This window comes from Hippocampus bargibanti, linkage group LG12 (assembly GCF_051943395.1).
Source record: "Hippocampus bargibanti isolate YZ-2025 linkage group LG12, ASM5194339v1, whole genome shotgun sequence".
Taxonomy (NCBI): Eukaryota; Metazoa; Chordata; class Actinopteri; order Syngnathiformes; family Syngnathidae; genus Hippocampus; species Hippocampus bargibanti.
This window is the reverse complement of record NC_142745.1, coordinates 18,072,047-18,088,783: the sequence shown is the minus strand read 5'-3', so window position 1 is coordinate 18,088,783 and position 16,737 is coordinate 18,072,047. Positions and strand designations below refer to the sequence as shown.

Sequence of the window (16,737 nt, the reverse complement as noted above, 5' to 3'; positions counted from 1 at the left end):
CCTTCAAAGAATTATTGTAGATAATAGCTGAATAAACCTTTTCCTCAATGAGCGTGTTTATTTTGGAGAAGTGTGCCTTGTATGCGCTTCCTGAAGTTTGAGGAGGTGGCTCCTTGGGTGCTTTAGGACACAGGTGTCAAAGTCAAGGCCAAATCTGGCCCGCCACATCATCTTATTCGGCCGACGAAAGCAAATCAAACTTGTGAAATTCCATCATGCTTGCTAAAGTCTAAACCAAAATTTCAAATTATCCCATGTAAACCAAAATAACAGTCATTATTTACGAGTTAATATTTGAAAATTAATTCTTCATTAATTTGTTGTGCGCTCGAGATGTAATACTGTAGAGGGGATTAAACATTTTAATGGCTTCTCCAAATTCATATTGGCCCTTGCGAGGATAATCACAATGGATCGTTTGGCCGCACCGTAAACAATTTAGTCAATTTTCATTTCCTTGGCTGTTTTTTTAAAATTTCACAGCATAAAGTTGTCGATGGATCAAAAAATATAACACACTAGCATCCGCTGGGCCTCACGTCTCCACTCACGAAATGTGTCCATGTACTTTGAGATCATCTAGCATGGCTGCCGGGCAGCACCCAGCTCAAGAAATCAACACCATCTCTGCGATATAGCTTATGACTGGCCATCTTCGAAATCCTCCAATTTCATCCTGGCTGAGACCCTTCTGTTGTGTATATTTTGTCAGTTTTCATTTATATTTTACGTACAATCAATAATTAAAAAATAAACAATCCCAACCAAGTTCACTCGTCATATATAAAACAATAATTTATTTCTGTTACTTTACAGACTGTCAAATGTTGTGCCTAATTAAGGATTTAGGAAGCGAGTTGTTATTGACTTTAGTACACGAAAGGTCTAAGAAAGCATAAGTGAGTTTAAAAATGTGTTTAAACACCAAAATACAATAATATATAAAATGCCTTTTTTCGAAACGCAGGCACTTTAACGGTATATGTTGTATTTGACGTGATGTCGCAGATATCGCTGACGGTTAAAACTGGTCGATCGGCACCGTGACAAAGAAATGACATTTTCTGCAAACATTTATTTACAAGAGACCTTTTGAAAAGGAGGACCTTCTAGACTTTGTCGGGAAAACAAATAAAACACTCAATTCTGTAAAATAAGAGTATGCGAAGCTCGAGAATACTGATAAAAGAAACGCAGTTAAAAACGAAAACAAAAAAAAAAAAATCGTAAAATATATTGCGTAACGGCTAATCACTTATGCACGGCAAATTCAGACCTCCAAAGTAAAAGTATGCTTCCAAGATTATTCAAGAGTGAACACAAATGCAAAAAAATAATAATCCGTTGTATAAAGCGCACCCCCTGAATGGTATATTTTCAAACTTTTCAAATAAATAAGAGTCACCGGATTATAAGGCGCACCTTCAATGAATGACATGTTTTCCATACATTGTATAAGGCACACCACATGATAAGGCACTACAATAGAGCTGGGATTACGTTATGCACCCATTAGACGGTTTTACGCCAAAGGAAATGTCAACAAAACAGTCCAATTTCGCCATCATTTTCCTTTTTTGATACCAAACACGAAAATAGAAATTGCAGAATAGTACAATGTGTGGTATTTTCTCCATTTTTATCAGCTCAAAGGTATTCCAGGGTTTTATCAAAGTTCACAATACAATAATAAATATCATTTTCAGAGATGAGCAATCTTCAGAGATGACCAATCTTTCTTCTTTAATACTTTGAGGTTTTCACGGAATATGTTGGCCTTAAAAATTTCTGAAATAATAGTTTTTCTTGACACATTAAATACAAAAGGAAAGGGAAAAAAAACAAAAATTTTCTATTTCTAATCATTGTGGCAAAAACGAAAAATTATGGTGAAACCGAGAAAAAATGGCAATTTGCTAATTTTTAATTCTAAGAGATCATTGAAATGAAACGCCATTGTATATATCCCAGCATGTACCGCGCACAACTTCTTCTACAGGGAAAAATGACTGCTGACAGTTATTGCTCAATACGACTTCCCATATAAGGCACATCTGCGTATAAGGCGCAGGGTCATCTTTTCAAGAAAATCAAGGCTTTTGGGTGCGCCTTATACAACAGAAAATACGGTAACTATTAACTTGGTTGGAGTTTCCCACGATCAAGACAAATGCAGTCCAATCGACCAGTCATCGAAGCAATCCCGCGGAAACTCCCCACGAGCATCTTTTCACCTATTTACAACAAATTTCCACTTTGAAGATAGCCGAAATGTCGAGCGCATTCGTCCGGTTCGTATTTACAGGTCGCCGTCCGCCTGCCGCTGAGACCAAGGGTGTCAAAGTCATTTTTTTGCCGCGGGCCCCGTTGTAGTCCCCTCGGGTGCCGTTATGAATTTGGGGTGTTTGATCCCCTCCATATATGACATTTTGAGGGCAAAACAAATTAATGAATAACTAGTTTTCAAATTAGAAGTCAAAAATAATGACTGTTATTGTGGTTTAGATATGACAATTTTAAATTTGAGTTTGGACTTTAGCAAGCATCATGGAATCTCCCAAGTTTGATTTGCTTTCACTGGCTGAATAAAATGATGTGGCGGGCCAGATATGGCCCTCGGGCTTTGACTTTGACACCAGTGGCTTAGACGGTGGTCACGGACAAGAGTGAGGTGTAAACTTTGGTGCCGTCCGGTGACTTGGTCCCATGGGTGAGCAGTTCCTGGATGGTCATCCAATTGTCAAATATTTTCTTATTTCTCTTTTTCATCATCTTTTTGTTGCTGAGTTCAATGATGCTGGGCTCCTTTTTGTCCTCCTGGCCGGGTCGCTCCTTGGGACCGTCGCCCCGACTCTGCTTCATGAACTGGCGGCGCTGCCTCTGCTCCTTGGAGCGGACGGCGTGCTGCTTCCTCTCCTCTTTGCTCCAGTAGCGGCCCATCTTCAGCTCGCTCAGGGCGTCGTCGTCGGTGGTCACCCCGCTGCGTTCCTCGTGGATGCGCAGGGCGCGTTCCCGCAGCAGCCTGTCCCGAACGGGCCGCTTGGTGACGTAGCGGGTGCCGTCGCTGCGCACCTTGATCTTCCACTCCGTCTTTTGGCCCGGCTCGATGGGGTCCCGGCACATGCTGACCAGGCTCATCTGACTTTGGGCGTATTCCACCGCCGATTTCTGCTGGATCAGCTGCATGTAGCTCTGGTAATGGCGGGCGTGGGCGGGGATATGGGCGTGCTTGTAGGGCGAGCGCGGTTGGGCAACCACGCCCGCGGATTTGGAGGACTCTTCCGGTTTCCCCTTTTTGATTTCCGCCTCGTCAGAAATCAATTTACTCCCGCTGGGGCCGTGAACCTCTCTGAGAGGCGACGGGAGACATTTGGACCCCTTACCGGTGGACCCCCCCGATGGGTCGGCTTGGCGCTCCGGTCCGCGTTGGAGGGAGTTGTCCGGAGAAAGTTCCAACGTCAGAGGGGTGCTGCGACAGCTCTCGCCCGTGTTGTAAGCGCTGGAGCTGTCTTTGTCCGATTTCTCCGGCATTTCCGTAATGTCCGACAGCTCGTGGCGACGCGCGTCGATGCTCGTGTTGTAGTTACGGAATCCGCTGTTGTGCAGCATCCAAGATTCGCGGCACTGATCCCGAAACTGCTGCATTTTGTGGGCGCGGACGATGTTCAGGCACTCCAGTTCGATGTTGCGCAACTCCTCGTTGAGCACCTCCAGTTCTTTGTCGGCGACCTCCTGGCCTTCCGCCCCGCCGCCTCGGCTACGTGTGCCCAGAACCCCCCCGTTCCTCATTTGGCACTTGAGCTCCAGGAGTTCTCGGAATCGTTCGCATTCGTCGGCGGGGATCCCGAGAAAGTCGGCATCGGCATAATCGGCGGAGATGAAGGATTCGCTGGCAAAAGGCAGGTCGCTACTGCCCAGGGTGTCTTGGCTGAAGGTCAGTTTTCGGCAGCTGCTCAGCGTGTTGGATGCCGTCGTATGGTCATCCGCCGTGTTCTCCTGTTCTGAACTCTCGTCGTTCCGCGTGCTCTCGTCGGTGCGGCCGACCCCGCTGTCCTTTTCGTGGTGATTCGAGAGTAGCGTGGCCGTGTCGGTGGTCACTCCATCTTCCTCGTGTTTCTTCTGATAAAAAAACAGGACCTTAAGTCTCACGAATACTTTGGAATCAAGTATGGAACTGAAAAAACTTGTTGGATCCATTTAACTCATTCGCTGCCATTCCCAAATTTATTCGGGAATTGAAAAGTGTGACATAGAGCGCCATTGTTCGGGTTTGCTTTTTTCTTGTGTGGGGTGCCGATAAAGCACTGGTCACATCTCTGGCGATGTTTTTTCCGTTTCACGAGGGGACAGCATTTGCCTTTTGTCCATGTTAGTGCTTTGTTACAGCTTCAGCTGTTGTTTAAGCGGCATAGAAATCAATATGTATTGTATTGTATTTTGTACAGCCGCCCCCATTTCACGCTCAGATAACTCCAGACCCATATAATTTAGGAATTAACTCTTTCATCTGATGAAATAAAAGAGTCCAAGGTTTTGTACACTGTATTGAATGTTTACGTCGTCCGAAAACTCAATATTCTGTGGGTCCTGCAATTTGAGTGAAAACGACAAAAACCCTGGCACTGGAGTGGACACATTTTTGCAAATCGGCTGGCAGTGAATGAGTTAAATGCCCATGACGAGAAAGAAATAGAGTTTTATTTGGATTTGCTTCCTCAGAATCATCATCATCTTTTTTGGCCAAGTATGTAGAACACACTAGGAGTTTGTAGGACACGCTTCACTTGCGTCATTATCAAAAAATCAACAACAAATTAATGAATAACTACTTTCAAATATTCAAGTAAAAAACAGACTGTTATTGTGGCTTATGTGGGACAATTTGAAATTTAGTTTCAGACTAATCATCATGATCATGAAATTAAACAGGTTTGATTTGATTTTGTGGGCCGAATAAAATGATGTGGTGGGCCAGATTTGGCCCCCGGGCCATGACTTTGACACCGGTGGTTCATAGAGTTAATGGCTAGAGGGTGCACATGGATCGGTAGCGCCTTCCTGAGGGGAGTATCTGGAGAAGGTGGTGGGCATGAGGTGCAGAGTCTAGCAGGATTTTCTGTGCCCTTGTCTTGGTTCTTGCAGTGTACACACTGACTGAGTCTCTAATGCGTGTGAGGGAGAAGCACCTGCTGCAGCATGCTGGCAGTGAACTGCATAGCCTGACGGTGCTGCTGCTCCAGCATATCCATATGAAGGTCATCGAGGAAGTCGTTCCTGTCGTCATCCATCCAGCCCTCGTCCAGCTGAGCCACAGGAAGGACAAGTTTTGCTTTTATGAGATGCAAATATTTGTGATTTGCTTCAAAAAATGAGGAAAGCTGCATTCTCCTTGACAGAGTGAGGCTCTGTCATGCGCCTTCTCACCTGCATATGTGGCCTGGCAAGCAGCAGAGAGATGTTCTGGTTCCCTTCACTGGTCAGCAGCACAACCGCGTCTTCACGGTTTTGGATTTCAATGCCGTTGATCTTCAGGGGACATGGAGAAAATGTTTATTTCAAAGCATCTGCCGGTTTAAAGGTAGCAAACCGACGCGGATCAGCCAAGAAGATGAGTTCTCACCTGGACAATTTTGTCACCTTCTCTGATTCGGCCATCTTTGGCGGCAATGCTGTTTGGATCGATCTAAAGGGCACGTGAAGAAGATATGAATATCCGGTCGTAAGATTACAATAGTTTTTTTTTCCTCTCCAAAAATGACAATCCTGAAATTCTGATTTTTTTTGACTTTTTAGTCAAATGAAAGATCATTTGCAAGTCAATTGCTGGGCATGTATTGTAAAAAAATCAAACTGTTGCTCACATCCACAAACAATTTAGAGTCTTCAAATAACGTAAAATTCTGGTTTTATTATATTTATTGGGGTAGTTCAGGAAGCAGCCAAGAAAATAGAAAGTATCCAGCCAATGTTCGCCACGCCGGAGGCACTGGAATCCACCTCCATCGCTGAAACTGTCAACTAATTCAGAAATAAAAACAACAAATGGAAGTAAATATTCCAAGCACACCTCACTTATGTAGATCCCGGCTTCATCCTCATCGTCAGTCCTGTAACAGATTGTCAGGCCCAGCTTGTCTTGGATGTTGGCTCTGTACAGATCTACTTCCTGTTGACATACGTTGGCAGGCAAGTGAATTAATACCGACTTCTTGTGAAGACATCCAAAGAATTACTTTCAAACCATCTTAAGACTAAGTGTATGATCCTTTACGAATCTAAAGTAGCCTCTCACTGTTGTTGGTCAGCTTTCCTTGATGGAAATTGTTAGAACTAGTTTATAGACACATCCTATATAAAACCATCCAATGTTATTTCATTTCTACTTATTTTTATCAGTTAGTTAGTCTATGTATGGAGTTTAGTTATTTTGGGTATGTTAGTTTAGCATACATGTACGTAGCTCAGTGTCACGTTTTGCGAGGTGGTGATGGCGGGTTCGGATCCCAAAAAGCAGGCAGGAGGGAGCAGGAGGTTGTTTGACAAATTGTATTAAAATAAAGTCAGCAGGAACAAAATGTAAAACATCAAAATGATCTGAATGGAAAAAATACAAAGTAGCAAAAGAAGACCAAAAGTAAAAGCCCGCCAAGGTTAAACAAACACGTACACGATGCATGCCGCAACCAAGCAGCAAACAAACAATGAATCGGCACCGGATGATCGTGCCAGGTGTCTTTTTAAGTGTCATTGATTATAACGACCAGCACCTGCGAGGCTGCCGGCAGGGCTGACGTCGCTACCCGCTGGTCGCCAATTTGATCGGGACGACCAGCACCTGTGCAGGTGCAGGCGGGGCCGACAGCGCCCCCCGTTGGTCGCCAACCAGATCATGACAGTACCTCCCCTTCAAGGGGCTGCTTCCAGAAGTCCCAACAGTCTCCCAAAAGGTCCACTCGCCAGGGAACGGTTGGTGGAGAGGGCAACCGCGGCCTCTCCCGCATACGACGGGCGGCGGCCTAATGGGAACGGGACTCGGCCTGGGGTGGACGAAGACGCGGCACGGATCGTCGTGGGCGTGAGTGCGATCCCTCTCGCACGTTCACGCGACGGCGCATGGCTCTGCGTAGACGTCGACTGCCAGGCGCAGAATGGCACCCCGTACGGCCGTATGGGACCAGGTCTCGGCCGGACGCCGACGTGGGCGTGAACTGCCCGGCTCCGGGGGAACGAGACCAGTCCAGAGCCGCTCCGGGATCCAGCGGTGAGTGGGGTCTCGGACTGACATTGACGCGGACGTTGCACGGCTCGTCGTGGATGAGACTCAATTCGTCATGCACGACGACAGCGTGGCTGGACGTGGGCGTGCAATGCCAGTCACCCAGGGTCACCCTGGACGGCCACCTGGAAGGAGGTCTCGGCCGGATGTTTACGTGGACGTTGCGGCTCGTCGAGTGACGCAATTCAAACTCGACGAGGCTTGCACTAACGTGGACGTAGCATTGCCAGGCACAGGGTGGAAATGAGACGGGTCCGATGTACCTGCGGGATCCGATGGTTGGCCGATTCATTCTGTCACGTTTTGCAAGGTGGTGATGGCGGGTTCGGATCCCAAAAAGCAGGCAGGAGTGAGTAGGAGGGTTGTTTGACAAATTGTATTAAAATAAAGTCAGCAGGAACAAAATGTAAAACATCAAAATGATCTGAATGGAAAAAAATACAAAGTAGCAAAAGAAAACCAAGTGTAAAAGTCCGCCAAGGTTAAACAAACACGTACACAATGCATGCAGCAAACAAGCAGCAAACAAACAATGAATCGGCCCCGGATGATCGTGCCAGGTGTCTTTTTAAGTGTCATTGATTATAACGACCAGCACCTGCGAGGCTGCCGGCAGGGCTGACGTCGCTACCCGCTGGTCGCCAATTTGATCGGGACGACCAGCACCTGTGCAGGTGCAGGCGGGGCCGACAGCGCCCCCAGTTGGTCGCCAACCAGATCATGACACTCAGTTAAAACCTTAAGCTATCTTGTTTCAAGCTAATATCATATTCATGATTGTATCTCGTAGATGATAGGTTCTTTTCAAAATGATGTCACTCCTGTGGTCTATATCTGCTGGAGACCTCTCTCTCTCTCTCTCTCTCTCTCTCTCTCTCTCTCTCTCTCTCTCTCTCTCTCTCTCTCTCTCTCTCTCTCTCTCTCTCTCTCTCTCTCTCTCTCTCTCTCTCTCTCTCTCTCTCTCTCTCTCTCTCTCTCTCTCTCTCTCTCTCTCATTCATAGCCCCTACTTGAATATCTCATCTCTCATCTCACTTTCCGTACCGCTTATTCCTCATTAGGGTCGCGGGGGTTGCTGGAGCCTATCTCAGCTGTCTTCGGGCACGAGGCGGGGGTCACCCTGAATTGGTTGCCAGCCAATCGCAGGGCACACAAAGACATACAACAGTCACTCTCACACTCACACCGAGGGACAATTTGGAGTGGAATCCGCCTGCCATGCATGTTTTTGGAGTGTGGGAGGAAACCGTAGGACCCGGAGAAAACCCACGCGGGTCCGGGGAGAACATGCAAACTCCACACAGGGAGGCCGGACCGGGACGTGAACCGGCGACCTCTGCATTGTGAAGCCGGTGTGACTACCACTCGACTACCGGGCCGCCCTCCTACTTGAATATGATTCTTTTTTTTTTTTTTTTGAACAACAGAGGAACAAGGTTAAAGACAAATTGAAAAGACGTCTCTGGAGACTGAACCCAAAGCTACATGATAGCCTCATCCCATCATTGTTAAAGGAACATCAACAAATCCAATCCTTGAGCCGCTCCATCTAATTACCTGACAGCCACTCATCTCTACGTCGCAGGGCTCAGGGAATACTTCACAAGTAAATAATGACTCCTGTCTGGACTACATATCAGCGTGTGTACATGGGTTTGGGAGGGTAATCAAGGTTGACTGGGATAAAATGTGGTCACTTGAAATGGCAGTGACACAAAGTCGAGGCTAAGTCGGCTTAAAGTGGACTGACGTGTTGTGAGTTTGTTGACTGCTGTACCTGCGCCTGATGCATTTGCCTAGAAGCAATTACACTTAAAAAAATGTTGTTCCTCAATAAAAAAAAAAAAACGGATGGATGCATGCATTATCATTGTTCTTTCATATGACTAAACACAAGAGTTTACCAAATCCTATGCAACAACATTTTTGGACATCATTCATTCATTTATTTAAAACAGAAGATAAACAACGCTTACTTCATATTCCAGCTCTTCACGTTCGATATCCTGATTAATACCATCCAGAAAATCATTAGGGTCAAAGTATTCATGCCCAGGAGGATGCCTGAAAAAGCAAAAAAGACTGATTGAAGGACAAACAAAAACAGGGGATACTTTGCAAGCAAAATATTCTTAATCACGATATCCCACGACGTATTTTGGACTGCAGTACAACTCAGAGACCCGTCATGAATCAAGATGCTCTGTGATTAATTCAAAGGGGATATCAATTAAACGCAACCGCCCATTTTTATGCTAAAGTCCCAACACGGAAAGAAACAAATGGAATATGCAAATATCCCTTGACATGATCCTGGATTTTAATTTGCCTCACATGCGCTGTGGGAGTTGTGAGCTCCTGCAACAGGTACAGGTACTTCCTGCGCGATCACAGCTTAGCGATGAGGTGTCATGATCCCAATTAACTGCTGGTGTGAAAGCTTGATCTAACTTTTTTTCTCACCCAACATTGAGACTTGCAATCAGAATCAGAATCAGAATAATCTTTTTTGCCAAGTATGTAGAACACACAAGGAATTTGATTCCGGTCGAACACGCTGCACTAGTATCATCATCAAAAAATTACAAAGAGGCACTATACAGTTCCATTTGGGCTACTGTTCAAAGAGTTAATGGCTTGGGGTAAGAAGCTGTTTAAATGTCGTTAATTAATGAGCGTTCCCTGAAAAATGTATCAACGAACAATTGCTGTATTTAAATGAACCATTTGAGTAAGTCATTTAATGAATTGACACTGTACACATAATGTTGGCTTGGGTGCCATGCATATTGCCCACCAACCCGAATATAGAAAACATATTTTCAATAGGTTGTGCTTACCCTTCTGGAAGTAGGTAGTCCTGGAGCACAGTCACAGGCGGCGCTGATGGTGGCAACGTGGCGAGGGCCATCATGTGTTGGAAGGTGATGTCAGTCTGAGTGCTGATGTCTGACAGTTGGGTGTCAGCAGTGGGCGAAACCTGTTTAGGCAGAGGGGCCCGCCGCAAAACCTGGACCATAATGGGATCCTTGGCGGTACGGAAAGCTTCCACTGCTTGGTCATGGGTCCCCATGGAGAGGTCTTTGCCATTAACCTGAACAGAGCGAGATTTTTTTGTTATTTCGTTTTTTTATTGTTCTTTTGACTTCAACATGGCGCCGCGAGAGTGGCTGTCTGTCCAGCAGCTCCTGCATTTTATTTAGATATGTATTATGTTTATATATATATATATATATATATATATATATATATATATATATATATATACAGATATACAGATACAGATACAGACCGACAAGATGGTAATGGCCAACCAACCAGATATCGTGGTCATAGATAAAGGGGAAAGGAAAGCCGTTGTCGTGGATGTAGCGGTCCCGAGTGATGGGAACATCAGAAAGAAGGAACATGAGAAAATCGAGAAATACCAAGGGCTCAGAGAGGAGCTGGAGAGAGCCTGGAAGGTAAAGGTGACAGTCGTGCCTGTGGTGGTCGGAGCACTCGGGGCAGTGACCCCCAAACTCGACGAGTGGTTGCAACAGATCCCGGGAACAACATCGGATATCTCGGTCCAGAAAAGCGCAGTGCTGGGAACAGCACGGATACTGCGCAGAACCCTCAAGCTTCCTGGCCTCTGGTAGAGGACCCGAGCTGAAATGGGGACAGACACCACCCATGGTGGGTGAGACGAGGATTTTTATATATATATATATATATATATATCTCGCTAATATATATATATATATATATATATATATATATATATATATATATATATATATATATATATATATATATATATATATATATCAGGAAGAGGATACGTGCCAACTAACAAGCAGTGCGGATTAATGTTAATCCTCAGCCTCTAGGATAATTGGATCATCTCACCAGACTTCAATTTCTAAATCCACGACATTAAACATCGCCCAAATTTTGCTTGTAATAACACAATACACACATGTAACATCAACAACACAACGATCAATCGTGAAATAAAAAAATCACTGTGAAGTAAACTCAAGCACCGTTTTGCCTGAAATCGGCAATAAAGCATCCCAACATCAGAAACAACTTCAAATCGTCGCTCGTGGCCTGCAGGAAGCCCCGATGTTGCACATCATCATAAAAATACAGACTCCTTTGTGTGCTCTCCATGCCGCTTATCGTCTCCCGCAGTCAACCTGGTTGCCAGGAATCCGGGGGCTACTTGAAAGCAGTGAACCAGAGACAAAGCCTTTAGACAGCCCCCCCCATCCCCGTTCTTATGTTGAGCCGCAAGCATTCTGCTCCAGTGCTCTCAATTGGGGGAGTCTCCTCCCAGCTGTGGAGGGGGGTAAGGGCTCCCACTGCCTCTATTCACAAATCTCACCTTTGACACGAGGTGGCCCTTTGCGGCACACTGGGAAAAAACACACAACACTCTTCTGACACAATACAGTATACGTTCTCAGACTATGACGGAATAAACATAAATAATCTAAAAGGTGGCTGTCGGAACAGTTTGAAAAGACACATAAACAGACGGATAGTTTTGCTTCGTCGGACGGCATCCGTACACTTTGGTTCAGTTTTCTTCCGTGGATGAACTTGAGCCATCGGCCGTGTTGACATAACGAACCGCGACTCTCATGTATAAACAACCACCGTCGCATTCTCTTGTCTGTTCAATCCATTTCATGATAAGACAAAAGCCGCATTTAAAGGAATACTAATTAGTTCTAAATCACGTCAGTTTTGTTCCCGGTCGGTGAGGAATTCGCGCAGCTGTGGCTTCTGGAATTCATTGCCCAAGGCACCGTGGAAGTGACCCCTAAGCCTTTTCATCTCGTATGTAGCCACCCAAAACCCTTTGACTCATCCACAATGTTGCCGTTTGCAGTATTCTCGGCACCGGAACGTTGAGGCGCTTACACGATGATGGGCTGCCGATCACTTGTGAGATGGACCAAAACTGAGATACGTCTTATATTTTCTTATTTAGCTTAGCTTTGTATCTCATGACGATTCACTCAACAGATTGAACAACCTCAGCGGCGCTAAGAAGGGGGTGTGGGGGCTCAAGTCATTCCCTCCGCCTCACCCCTTGAACTGTGACTTCACATGCACGGGGTGAAAATGGTTTATTTACCGTCAATCTGTTGTCGTTTTATGTCTGTGACTCTAATTCTTGATGCCGTTTGCGCCAGGCTGACAAAGTATAAGCGCCTCTACGAGCGCTCGTGTGTCTCGCGGATGTGACGGCACCACTGGGTTTGATCCGAGCTGCTAATAAGAACCCGCCGTGTCAGGTGTCAGGAGCTTGTGATCCGATTCTGTTACTTGACACCTATGGTGTGGATTGTCATTAGAGAGTGGTGTGAGCTTTGGTAAACGCTTTGATGGCGGCGGTGTCTGATTGTCATGGAGGGGAGTTGGACGACTGATCGTGCCCTTATACGAATGTCTCCATCGCCGTTTGACAATGGCTCTGTTGCCGAGAAGTCACACTGAGATCATGCGGCACAGTGACTGCTTGGCTTCTTGAGCGGAGTAAGACAACTACACTAGGGAATCCAGATAATTAGGCAATGTCACCTGGGAAGTCACAAAGAGGAAGCTTCTTTGAGGCGGATCAATCGTTTCTGGGTAAATCGACGTTCCTTGGCTGAGTGGCATTTCGGAAGAAAGCACAGGATCTCGTGGACAAACAATAGTTTGACTCCGTTGGGTGCAGATCAAAATCTCAAGAGCTCCAAGTACCAAGGGCTCTCATTAAGCTCCGGATCCTCAGCATGGCGCCCAAGTCATTACGTGGTGCTTATGGAAAAATCAAGCACAGTTGGATGCTCGGACTGACTTTCCAAGATCCGTCGCGGAAAGTCCCTGACAAAGCAGCGAAACTTACATCTCTGCATGGCGCTTACTTACCTTGTTGTTTGAAGAAAGGACACGGGGCTTCTCGGCGGCCACAAGGGTCACGTTTAAAAAGAAACCCCACGGCGCGATAATGCTCAGCCTTTTTTTTTCATGCTTATTACGAAACGGGAAAACAATTCTTTTGAACACAACATTTGGACTGTCGACTGCCTATGCAATAAAAATAAGCGTTGTGGTGTTCCTGTTTTAAGTCCAGTCCACAATCAGCTCTTTAAAAACACATACATTCAGATTTCATTCGTAACTACGTACATGGTAATAAACAAACCGTATATCTATTTTGTTGATTGCGGTAACGCCTAAACTTGCTGATCTCCTTTATACGTGCATAAATACTGTTTTACAGAATTGAACATCACCGCCAGACACAGTTGCGCTCTCGGCAACCTTTGAAAATGAAAATGGCAATATTATGAATTGGATTATCATTTCCTGAGCCGTGACTATGACATGAAACGGTAAAGCTGATTGTGCATTCAAAAGTCATATGAAAACCTGAAAAAAAATACAGAGCTTACTGAGACTTGAAAATAAGGGTTGGTTCTGTGATTTCTCAAAGACAATCAAACAAAGTTTGACAAGTGAATAATGCAGACTGTTAATCCATAACATTATCCGACAGATGCTAACACAATCAAACCTCATATTCGGGGTTGACAAAGAAATCGTGCCGTGTTTTGACACCGTATGTCAAAGATGCTCAATTTTACTTGGAGGCCCAAAACAGCCCCCGTTGTTAAAAATCAACTTTGGTAAAAGTCAAACCGGGGTGAAATGCCGAACGCACAGAGTCAGAATTGGTGTGACAATGAGGAGGTCGACACATTGAGAGAGCTGTCACCTCTTCATCATCGTCTCCCTTTAAGCAAAAGCCAGCCACCTCGCAATGACCCCCACGGCCAGAGTTCAGCCTGCTCTGCTCGGCAACGACTGAACGGGCAGCAGTGTTATGATGTCAAAAACAGGAAGAAATACACGCGAGACCAAAACACGCCACGTGACAGTACCTGGCGGACTTCATAGAGAAGTTTATAATGTTCCTGAGGCTTCTGCAGGCGACAGAGGCTGCATCCCATGGTGGAGGGGGTCAAACCATGCGGTGCTCCCTTCCCTGCGGCCGCTCAGGCGGCAAGAGTCCCGAAGCAGATATCTTCCGTCTGCCTTCGCGATGATTCCTTCTCCGTTTGCCGTCAAGCCGATGGGAGTGCACCCCCCTCCTCCTCCTAGCTTGCGGCTGCGTCTCTCACCCCGTACCCTCCTCACGTCACATGCTCCCGTCACGGCCCACCTCCCGACAAACCCTCAGCTGAATTAGTGGTGGCCAGTGGCGGAGTTGGTCTATATACAGCCCCCCTCATGTTTATGAAAGAGCTGCTCATTGAATATTCATGAGGAAGGCACACTCGTGATTTGCAGTGCGGTGAGGCTAATATCCTCCCGTTCAAGCGAATGGCTGGCCGATGAATGCGCAACATGAAACAAGCGAGTGGTGTTCGTGTTTCAAGATCAGGACACGACCACTTTACCCGGGATTGAATATATTGTAGAAGAGACGGGATATTTAATTATAATTTACAAATCTTGGCCTATTTATTTATTTATTTATTTGTTTATTTATTTATTTATATATTTATTTCCAACTGAGACATATTTTTCATTTTTCAAGCTTCAAGGAAGGATATTTAATTATAATTTCCAATGTTGACCTATTAATTAATTAATTAATTAATTACGTTATGTATATTGTTATTGACTAATGTAGTCATATGTATTTATTTTTGTATGTATGTATTTATTTATCGACACATTTATTTATTTATTTGTGTATTAACCCTTTTATTATTTTATTTATTTATTTATTCTATAAACATGAATCCAAATATCAGGGGAATCAAAAAAATCTGAAATATCGCTCCGGCTTAGGCAGACTAACTTCACCCAGTGGAGCATACAACACGTTTTGACAGAGTGCTCTGCACGCGGTCTGACGCATATCTGTGTGTGTGTGTGTGTGGCTGCAAAAGCCAGAGCTGGCATCTGTCCTCAGTTTCCCTATTTTGCCAAGCAAAGATAAGCAAGCGTGCACTGGAGACCGCCACAAATATTCCTATTTTCCTGTTTGAAATCATCGAAACTGCATATGTGAAACTTTGTGAATATTTCAATCAGGTTAAAGAATGGTAGTATCCTTGCAATTTGATCTTTCCTCAACTGGGATGGAATGTTTAGTTGGAGCGGCCACTTCTTCCTTATGTTTAAAATAAGGCTCCCCGATCTCTTCAAGGCTGTGCTCAAACCATTGGAAGGATTGAGGGAGGTGGGTCGGGGGTCTCATTCCTATTTTTCTTTGGTTTGCTTTAGCAAAAAGCTTCCTTTCAATCCATCACCTCTTCCCACAGCCAGCAAAGCAGTGGACAACAATACCAACAGAAATCTCCTAATAATACACCAAAGGCACAGATCACACAGACAAAAAGTTGCCCGGGGCAAACCAAAAGGTGTCTCTGCGAATTTAGCAATTATTCTTCACGAGCGCAGGGCTTGGTTGTCTGGGTGCAGGGCTGAAACTTTCATCCGGTGCACCATGAAAAGCAATTCTTATGCTCACATTTGTTGTACTGTAACGCTAGGGGGCTGGGATCAGTGCGGAGTTGTTGCTAGCGCTAATCTTTCCTTCACGCTGAGATTATCCCATTTGGAACGGAGATGACGGACGCTCTGATATGAGCAAGTGCGGTAAACTACAGCAAAAATGCACATATGAAAGCATTATCTGCCGCAAGACGGGGTGAACAAAGAACGTCGCGTCTGGGCTTTTTTGAGTTCGCGCAGCAGGCGAATGAACCGCATGCCATCCGTCATTGTGTTCAGACTTTTCATTTGAATGTAGTTTATATTGACTTTTCTTTTTGTTTTTGGTCCATGCTGTGTGGATTGATCCGCGGGTTGAACAAACACACCCACGCATGCTTCTCATTTGCTGCCGGTTATATCCATTACTGGTCGAGAAACAGACTCAGGATCAGAGAGGATTTCATCTTGGCGGGAGAGACCAAACAATAATAAAGGAACGTAGCGCGGTTGGTAATCAGGAACACTTAATACTTTACGCTAGATGTCACCGAAACTCGTTTTCGTCAAGGCTAGCGTTCTCCAGTGCATTAGATATGGAACATTCATTTTCACATAGACCAGTTAGGGCCAGCAAGGCCTTCTCTGCTGGCTTAAAAATATCTGAATCACAGAGTGATGTTCATGATATTTTGTCCATTATTTTTTATGTACTAATTCCAAATTTGTCACATCTCGCTGCCATCCGGGGCGCGCCCCGCCCCTCCTGTCACCTCCTCCGACATTCTTGGGAGACGGCCCCTCCAATCATCATTCACCTGGGTTCCCACAGCTGATTGTCATTCACTGATTGTGCCTTCTGCCTATATCTGTCTGCCGCTCACTACCGTCTTCTGTCGGAGTATTTTTGGACATTGCCTTTTCCACTTCCGTGTTGCCAGGTCGGCTGTCTTTTAGTTATCTTCCTCCACT

At 45.3% G+C, this 16,737-nt stretch overlaps 1 protein-coding gene across 2 annotated transcripts in view; it reads right to left on the bottom strand.

Moving 5' to 3' along the window:
• Nucleotides 1–774: 774 nt before the first annotated feature.
• The window catches only part of pdzrn3b (PDZ domain containing RING finger 3b), a 77,529-nt gene continuing 61,566 nt past the window's right edge, over nucleotides 775–16,737 (bottom strand). For both annotated transcript variants that reach the window (XM_089010163.1, XM_089010162.1), the window contains 7 exons: nucleotides 10,116–10,369; nucleotides 9,252–9,339; nucleotides 6,068–6,166; nucleotides 5,621–5,683; nucleotides 5,425–5,526; nucleotides 5,187–5,303; nucleotides 775–4,119 (listed from right to left, as the gene is read on the bottom strand). In XM_089010163.1, the coding sequence (XP_088866289.1) occupies nucleotides 2,644–4,119; nucleotides 5,187–5,303; nucleotides 5,425–5,526; nucleotides 5,621–5,683; nucleotides 6,068–6,166; nucleotides 9,252–9,339; nucleotides 10,116–10,369 (2,199 nt within the window). In that variant the 3' untranslated portion in view covers nucleotides 775–2,643. The remainder of the gene's footprint in view (nucleotides 4,120–5,186; nucleotides 5,304–5,424; nucleotides 5,527–5,620; nucleotides 5,684–6,067; nucleotides 6,167–9,251; nucleotides 9,340–10,115; nucleotides 10,370–16,737) is intronic.